At 51.0% G+C, this 9149-nt stretch overlaps 1 protein-coding gene across 1 annotated transcript; it reads right to left on the bottom strand.

The window, feature by feature from the left end:
• Positions 1–1898: 1898 nt before the first annotated feature.
• On the bottom strand, positions 1899–7335 carry LOC310634682 (NACHT, LRR and PYD domains-containing protein 12-like; the record flags this gene model as incomplete). The annotated part of the gene is made up of 3 exons (XM_083353217.1): positions 1899–3400; positions 6137–6456; positions 7262–7335. 3 exons carry the CDS (start codon positions 7333–7335, stop codon positions 1899–1901), a joined length of 1896 nt encoding a protein of 631 aa, XP_083209343.1.
• Between the last annotated feature and the right edge of the window lie 1814 nt (positions 7336–9149).

The following is a 9149-nucleotide window of genomic DNA, read 5'->3' as shown; positions in this document are numbered from 1 at the left end:
TGGAACTAAAGAGAAATATCCTGACAGAACAATTAACCAGTGGAATGGCTTGCCACCAGAAGTTGTGGTTGCTCCATCACTGGAGGTTTTCAAGAAGAGATTGGATAACCATGTTGTTTAAAATGTAAATTATCACAGCCTTTTTCTCATTTTCTTCTTGTGATAACACGGGAGCACAAATATCTGACAGTGGTTTGTTCAAAGAATTGTGGTGTAATATATAACATGAAACAACAACATTCAGGGAGCAAACAGAATACAAGATAGTTATCCAGGGGTGGACAACCTTGGCTTTTTTATGACTCATGGACTTCAACTCCCAGAATTCCTGAGCCAGCTATGCTGAGGGGAAAGGGAAAGGTTTCCAAGCTGAGCCATGCTGGCTCAGGAATTCTGGGAGTTGAAGTCCACGAGTCATAAAAGAGCCAAGGGCGTGGCTGTGGTGGTAAAGGCAGACTGGGTGGGACTAAAAAGTTCAATCAATTCCAACTTTGCAAGATCTTTTTTTTCCCCGCAAGAAGTTGAAATTGATTGATTGATTGACTGAACCTTTTTTTTTTGCACACGGCAGCAGAGGTCTAAAGCGAAAAGGTTTTATAAAACCCAGCTGAAGGCCTAGGACTAGGGCGATGGCATGCGTGCCCACAGAGAGGGCTCTGCGTGCCAGCTGTGGCACGCGTGCCATAGGTTCGCCACCACAGCACTAGAAGTTGTGCATGCTCAATCAACGGAGGTTTTAAAAAAGAAATTGCTCAACCATTTATCTGAAATGGTAGGGTCTCCTGCCTAAGCAGGGGGTTGGACTAGAAGATCTCCAAGGTCCCTTCCAGCCCTGTGATTGAGTGTAGCCTTGCCTTCAAAGAAGAGGAGGGGTCACCCTATTCTCCAAAAGACACCAAAAGACAAGAAGCAACAGATGGAAACTAATCAAGGAGAGAAGCAACCCAGAATTAAGAAGAAATTTCCTGAGAGAACAATCAACCAGTGGAGCAGCTTGCCTTCAGAAGTTGTGGGTGCTCCAACACTGGAGGATTTTAAGGAGAGAGTGGACAGCCATTTGTCTGAAATGGTACGGGGTCTCCTGTTTGAGCAGGGGGTTGGACTAGAAGACCTTCAAGGTCCCTTCCAACTCAGTCATTCTTTTATTCTCTCATACGTTATACTCTATCACCCACCGGATCAATATTTCTTAATTTGAAGATGGGTAAACTTCGATTCCCAGAATTCCCCAGCCAGACATAAGAAATTCTGGGAGTTGGCTGGCTGAGGAATGCTGGCTGGAGAATTCTGGGAGTTGGAAGTTCACCCATCTTCAAGTGCACAAAGTTGAACAACACTACACCAGATATTTTTACAGGGTTTTTGTGGTATAATACAGAGAGTTCTCAACATACAACAGTTCATTTAGTGACCATTCAAAGTTACAACAGCGCTGAAAAACGTGACTTATGACCATTCTTCATAGTTGCAACCTTTGTTGCATCCTCGATGATCACGTGATCAAAATTCAGATGCTTGGCAGTTGGTTCATACCTATGACCAGTGCTATGTTGTGTGATCCCTTTTGCCACCTTCTGACAAGCAGTGGGGAAACCAGATTCACTTAACAACCGAGTTGTAAGTGAAGAACTATCTGTATTGATTGGGATCCTGGACAATCAAATGTTAAGTTTTGAACCCATTGCCAACTCAACTATTCCTTGGGTCTCTTTCTACTTACTGGATCTCTGAAGATTTCAAGAATCCTGGTAAAAGTTGTTGGAATCTTTGAGGTCCAAACTCATAGCCAGAGAGCTGAACTGAATTCAAAGTTTCAGCAGCTGAAAGGCAAAATCATAAAGCTTCAAAGTCCAGCTTGGTCAAAAGTTGTGTTCTGAGATCCATATTGTGGATATGTTTCATTGTTCTCTGGGAAAGACGGTGTCCTTCATTTCATAAATATAATGACACAATTCCAGCAGATCCTCCTGTCTTCTAAAGGAGTGAGCCTTGGCTTCTTGATCCACCCACCTTAACAATTCTGGACAAACCTTAGTGGTGGATATCTTGAAGGACCACGATTCTTGAAGGACACTCATCCTTTCCACATTGGACAAGCCATAGAGAAAATGGATCAACATGAGGTATCTGTTGCTGTTCTTCTTATCACCAAATATCTCACTCAAGTCTTGGTAAGGTGTTCTGGTGGTCTCTTCAGTGTCCAGCAAGTAGAACAAGGCAGCAAGGAACTCCTGAAAACTCAAGTGGGTGAACCTGTACAAGGTTCCCACCTGAACATCTTGGAGGAAAACTTTCTTATTTGCAGAAGGAGAGTCTGAAGTCAAGTAATCCAAGCCACGTTCCTTTAGCTCTTCTTCACGGAAGACCATTGTTCCGCGGATCATCCCATCTTTTGCTAGACAGCACAGGTCTTCCAGGTGACTTTGCCTGGAAAAGGCACCCAAGAAACTCAGGAGGAGATGCAGGTGAATTTCGGTGAGTGTTGCAGTTTCTGGGATACCTTGAAGAAGTTCTGTCTGTGGGTTTTGTTGAAAAATGGAGCCAATGACCCAACAGGTTGCAGGGAGAAAGCACAGACTGAAAAGAGTTTCATTTCTTTGAACCAGTTCAAAGATCTGGTTGGCTTGTTCCATGTTTTGAAAGAAGCGATGAAAATATTCTTTCCTGTGCACAGGAGGAAAACCCAACACCTCCACCAAGAGTGGTGATCTCAGATACTTCAACATTGAGCGTACACCCATGGGCCTTGTGGTCACCAGGAGGTGACACTTCGGAAAGATCTTTTTCTTGAGCAGACCCATCAACGGCTTCACCACCTCTTGCTTTTGATGGGGATCCTTGTCCAGCCCATCAACTGGGACATGAGAGAGCTTCAGGTCCTCCAAACCATCAACAATGAGGAGGAGGTTGTCTTGGTTGGCCAAAACATCCTCCATGGATACCATTCCTGAAGGACAATTGTTGAGGATCATCTCCGTTGCACTCATAAACTTGGTGCCACAGCGGAGTGCATTGCAAGAGATATAAAAGGCGTAATCAAACTTGGTCTGCCATAGTTTATCTGATGCCCAGTCCAACATGAACTTCCATGTGGCTGTGGTTTTTCTTACCCCAGAAGGTCCAAGCAACAAAAGAGTTTTGGAGTTTTCTCCTTCAGGATCTGGATGAAATAAACTCTCCAGATCAACGTTCGGGCCACCTTCTAGATGGGTCTTCATCTCCCAGTACTTTCTCTGCACAGCCATAATCTCATGACCTGTTTGGGGCAGATCTGGTCTCCTCTTCAGAAGAAGATCTACATAGGTCTCTTGCAGGGTCACTCTTGGATTGGGGTGCGGGCCCAGTTGAGGAAGATTTTGAAAAACCTGTTGGATGTGCCTCTTATATTTCTTCTTGCGATCTAAAGAAACACATCAAAAGAAAGCATTTGTAGTTCAGTGGCAGAAATAAAAGAGGTTCCCCTCATTTTACAACAGTTCATTTAGTGACCATTGAAGTTATAACGGCACTGGGAACCATGACTTATGACCATTTTCCACACTTTCACAACCATTGCAGCATCCCCATGGTCATGTGATCAAACTTCAGATGCTTGGCAGCTGATTCATAAGTACTGTCCCAGGGTCAGGTGATCCCCTTTTGTGACTTTCTGACAACTGTGTCACTAACTTAACAACCAAAATAATTCATTTTAACAACTGTGGCAAGGAGGGTTGTAAAATGGGGCAAAACTCACTTGACAAATGTCTCACTTAACAACAGAGGTGTTGGACTCAGTTGGCTGTAAGTCGAGGACTACCTGTACTTTCTAAGCTAAGGTCCAAATTGTTTCGACAGGGGGTGGGCAAAGGGAAAACCAGGTCAGATAATCTGGGTAGTTGGTTTGTTTAAAAGAGACTTGTAAGTCCAATCTCGGAAAAACACAGCTAGTCCTCAACTTACGACCATTTGTTTAGCGACTGTTCGAATTTACAACGGCACTGAAAAAAGTGGTTTATGACCATTTTTCACATGACCACTGTAGCAGCCCCAGGGTTATGATGGTGTCCCGGGGTCATGTGATCCCCTTTTGCGAAGTTAATGGGGAAGCAGTGCTGGCTAAGGAATTCTGGGAGTTGAAGTTCAAACATCTTCAGGTTGCCAAGTTTGAGAACATTGGCCCATGCTGGCTCAGAAATAAATCTATTTTTTAAATTTGTTAGCTTACCGTGGTGGCCTTTTGATGCTCGACTTTATTGCATGTGTAAGGCATCGAGAGATCCCAGATTGCATAGGATGGGAAACCAATTTTAAAAATGCTTTTTTACGTGGTTGGGTCTTGGAGTTAGGATTTGCTATTTTTCAATTGCATGTACCACTGCAAGCGGGATCAACTCGAACTCACTACCTCCCACGACCTGGGAAAACAACTCTGAAGCTTATTTCCAGGGGAAAGGCTCTCCTAATCTTGAGCTTCCACAGTTTTCTGGTCCACCTCAACCCAGAAAACCCCGCAAATAAATTCTAGTCTTCAACCTACGACCACAATTGAGCCCAACATTTCTGATAACAGTCGTTAAGTGAGTTTTGCCCCTTTTTACGACCTCTCTTGCCACGGTTGTTAAGCGAATCACTGCAGCTGTTAAGCTAGTAACACAATTCTTAAGTGAATCTGGCTTCCCCATTCTTTGCTGGTCAGATGGGGATCACATGACCCCGGGACACCGCAGCCGTCATAAGTACGAGTCAGTCGCCAAGCGTCTGAATTTTGATCACATGACCCCGGGACACTGCAACCATCATAAGTACGAGTCAGTCGCCAAGCGTCTGTATTTTGATCCCGTGAGCGCGGGGATGCTGCAACGGTCATAAGCGTGAAACTGGTCATAAGTCACTTTCTTCAGTGCTGTTGTGACTGAATGGTCACTAAACGAATGATTGTTACGTCAGGGACTAGCTATATTTCCAGTACAACTGCACAGACTTTCTACTAAGCTGCTCCAGCAGATCTCACAAAAGACACATACAGAAAGACACAGACACACACACAGAGTGGCACTTGTGGCATCCAACAAGGATAGTTCAGCCCCTCCCCCATCGCACAACAAACATATGGGGTACATTTGAGCGCTCTCAGGGTAGGAAATGACGGGAGCCGGGACTCTTGCTTTGCCCGCCTCACCCAGAATGCAACCTGTAACTTTAAGGAAACAAAAGAGGAGTGTGTGTATGTGTGTGTGTGTGTGTGTGTGTGTGTGAGAGAGAGAGAGAGAGAGAGAGAGAGAGAGATAGAGATGTAGGAGGATTGCTTGTGGACTAGTAACTTCAAGAGGAGTTCTAGAAAAGCAGCCCTAAAGCCTCAAAAGGCCCCTTTGCCATCTCTGTGATACCTGCAAGTCTTCTACATGTGTGAAGTACTGCCAGGGGACTCCTTCTAGGATGCGATTTGGGGCAGAATTTCCGAAATGTTCCCGGGGCAGGCGGGGCCCCTTGGCGCCGGGATCAGAAGGGCTGTGCCACCCCTACCTCGCTTCCTTCTCCCAGCCTCAGGCCAGCGAGGGATGGGAGACCACGAGGAAATCCCAGCTGGAAGCATTGTGGAAGAAGCCGCTGACCCCCTCCCCTCTCCAAAGGGTCCCGAGGAAACAACCCGGGTTGGGGGGGGGGTGTCCCGAAATCCCAGAGTGGATCTAGGCGCAAAGAGGAACCGCCCCCCCCTTTTCTTCCTTCCTTCCTTTTTTTTAACAGCTGAGAAACTTGGGACAACTTTGAGCCCCGATTCGCTTTCCGGCCCGAAGCGAAGCGTCCCGGCCCGGCTCGACCTTGCAGGAGGGACACCCCGAGGTCCAGAAGTCGTGCCCCGCCAGGGCACCGGGACCCTCCCGCAGTCGCGACTGCAATGCGAGCCCCACTCCACGCCGAGGCTTCCCAGCCAGCACCTTTCCCCCCTCCCCCGCCCCCGGGAAGGGGCCGAGCGAGCCTCCAGCAGCAGGGATAGTCTATCTGCGAGGCTCTCCCCCCCCGGGAAAGACCGCCGCTTCGCTGCTCGGCAGCTGCGGGTTCCGGCCGAGAAAGGGCCCGATCCTCCGCCCCGCGCCCTCTGCACTGGCTCAGAGGCACGCTCGCCACTCTCCGCGTCCCCGCCCCGCCTACTTACGGGAGCCACCGGCCGCCGACTCGGGAAGCCGCCGCCGCCTCGGCTCGCCTGGCCAGGCTGGGCCGGGTCGGGGGCGCCGCCGCTGATCCCCGCCCCTGCGTGCCATTGGCTGCGGGCGGGCCCGGGGAGCGCTGATTGGCCGCCCGCGCCGGCTCCCCCTCTCTGCACGTGAGCCGCCGCTGGTCGTGTGAACGCGCCTGGGAAGCCGCCACGCGCCCGGGATGCGATCGCAGGCCAGCCTTCCGACCCAGGCCGGCCCGAGCCGGAGGATGCGTAGCGTAGCGGTGTCCGCTTCGCTGCTCGTGTCCCCCGGGAGCTGGCTTTGCAGGGCAGGGTGTTTTGGAGCATGTGCAGAGCTCTGGCGGGCCCGGAGGAGGAGGGAGGGGGGTGGAGGAGGAGGAGAACTATGGGTGCTCTCTGAGCTGGGTTGCAGACGTTTCATGGCCCCACTAGGTAACATCATCAAGGTCAGAAGGGAGTGGGGTTTGCTGAGGAGGAGGAGGAAGAGGAGAAGAGGAGGAGGAAGAGGAAGAGAGGGGGAGGAGGAGAAGAAGAAGAAGGAGAAGAGGAGGAGGAGGAGAAGAAGAGGAGGAGGCAACCCATGTTCCACAGCTGGCCCATTTGCCTGCGAAGGGGCCCAGCTGTGGAACATGGGTTGCCTTTGCCTAGCCCTGCAAAGAGGCCACTTGGCCCTGGAGGTCCCCCTTGAGCGAAGCCCCCCCCCCGCGGAACCCGCTCAGCCCTCTGGGGATCCCCTGTAAGGCCGAGCGGCCATCTTGACTTCTTTGACCACAGGAGGGAGGGGAAGGGCGTGCCTTGGGACAAGGGACAAAGTTGGCTGGAGCAGGAAGGCCCGGTTGGGTCGAGCAAGCCAGTTCTGAAAGAGGCTCATCCGGTTACAGAAGTGACCCCTTGTCTGGGTCTGGGCCGGACCTTGAACCCCGGACTGCCGATGGCTGTAGCCTTCACCCGGCACTCAGGCTAAGCCCTGACGTGGGTAGGAGGGCAAGGGAGATGGCTGCTGGGTGAAGAAGCCGGGGGGGGGCAGGGGGGAAGGCCAGATTTTTCTGGGGGGGGGGAGCGATGCCAGGTGTTCCCTGCGGGGTCCAGCCGAAGATGGCTGACCTTTGTCTCTGGAGGGAGATGCCAAAAGGCAGCCAGGAGCTGTTTGCCCGGTTGAGTGCCAGGGCTGGGGTCATGCCAGGAGGAGCAGCATGGAAGGTGCCAGGTAGTGCCTGATAAAAGTGGGTGCCAGAAAAGATATTGCCCCCCTCCTCCCTCCTTCCTAGCACTGGTGTTATCTCAATGGGATATGAAATGTCTGCAAGGAAACAGCCAAGCTCGGTGCTAAGGATCTTCCCTTTCCCAGTGGAACAGCCGCCCTTCAGAAATTGTGGGTGCTCCATCACTGGAGGAGTTTAAGAAGAGAGTGGACAGCTATTTGAAATGATATACGTTCTCCTACTTGAGCAAGGGGGCTGGACTAGAAGACCTCCGAGGTCCCTTTTAGATTCCATTCCATTTCCTTCCTTCCTTCCTATCTCCTTTCCCTTCTTTCTTTTTCTTTCTTTCTTTTTCTTTCTTTCTTTCTTTCCTCCCTCCCTCCCTCTTTCCTTTTTCTTTCTTTCTTTCTCTTTCTTTCTTTCTCTTTCTTTCTTTTCCTTCCTCCCTCCCTTCCTTCCTCTTTCCTTTCTTTCTTTCTTTCTTTTCCTTCCTCCCTCCCTCCTTTCTTTCTTTCTTTCTTTCTTTCTTTCATTCTTTCTCTTTTCCCTCCCTCCCTCCCTTCCTCCTTTCTTTCTTTCTTTTCCTTCCTCCCTCCCTTCCTCCTTTCTTTCTTTTCCTCCCTCCCTTCCTTCCTCCCTCCCTCCCTTCCTTCCTCCCTTCCTTCCTTCCTCCCTCCCTTCCTCCCTCCCTCCCTTCCTTCCTCCCTCCCTTCCTTCCTTCCTTCCTCCCTCCCTTCCTCACTCCCTTCCTTCCTTCCTCCCTTCCTCCCTCCCTTCCTTTCTTCCTCCCTTCCTTCCTCCCTCCCTTCCTCCCTTCCTTCCTCCCTTCCTTCCTTCCTTCCTTCCTTCCTTCCTTCCTCCCTCCCTCCCTTCCTCCCTCCCTTCCTCCCTTCCTTCCTCCCTTCCTTCCTTCCTTCCTTCCTTCCTTCCTTCCTTCCTTCCTCCCTCCCTTCCTTCCTCCCTCCCTTCCTTCCTTCCTTCCTCCCTTCCTTCCTCCCTCCCTTCCTTCCTCCCTTCCTTCCTTCCTCCCTCCCTTCCTCCCTTCCTTCCTTCCTCCCTTCCTTCCTCCCTCCCTCCCTCCCTTCCTTCCTTCCTCCCTTCCTTCCTTCCTCCCTTCCTTCCTCCCTCCCTCCCTTCCTCCCTTCCTTCCTCCCTTCCTTCCTTCCTTCCTTCCTTCCTCCCTCCCTTCCTCCCTCCCTTCCTCCCTTCCTCCCTCCCTCCCTTCCTTCCTTCCTTCCTTCCTTCCTTCCTCCCTTCCTTCCTTCCTCCCTTCCTTCCTTCCTTCCTTCCTCCCTTCCTTCCTCCCTTCCTTCCTTCCTCCCTCCCTTCCTCCCTTCCTTCCTTCCTCCCTTCCTTCCTCCCTCCCTCCCTCCCTTCCTTCCTTCCTCCCTTCCTTCCTTCCTTCCTCCCTTCCTTCCTTCCTCCCTTCCTTCCTCCCTCCCTCCCTTCCTCCCTTCCTTCCTCCCTTCCTTCCTTCCTTCCTTCCTTCCTTCCTTCCTCCCTCCCTTCCTCCCTCCCTTCCTCCCTTCCTTCCTCCCTTCCTTCCTTCCTTCCTTCCTTCCTTCCTTCCTCCCTCCCTTCCTTCCTTCCTTCCTCCCTTCCTTCCTTCCTTCCTTCCTCCCTTCCTTCCTCCCTTCCTTCCTTCCTCCCTCCCTTCCTCCCTTCCTTCCTTCCTCCCTCCCTCCCTTCCTCCCTTCCTTCCTTCCTTCCTTCCTTCCTCCCTTCCTTCCTTCCTTCCTTCCTCCCTTCCTTCCTTCCTTCCTTCCTTCCTTCCTCCCTTCCTTCCTCCC

The sequence above is a fragment of the Vipera ursinii genome (genome assembly GCF_947247035.1).
Source record: "Vipera ursinii genome assembly, chromosome: 2".
Classification (NCBI taxonomy): Eukaryota; Metazoa; Chordata; class Lepidosauria; order Squamata; family Viperidae; genus Vipera; species Vipera ursinii.
This window is presented reverse-complemented; position numbering and strand designations above follow the sequence as displayed.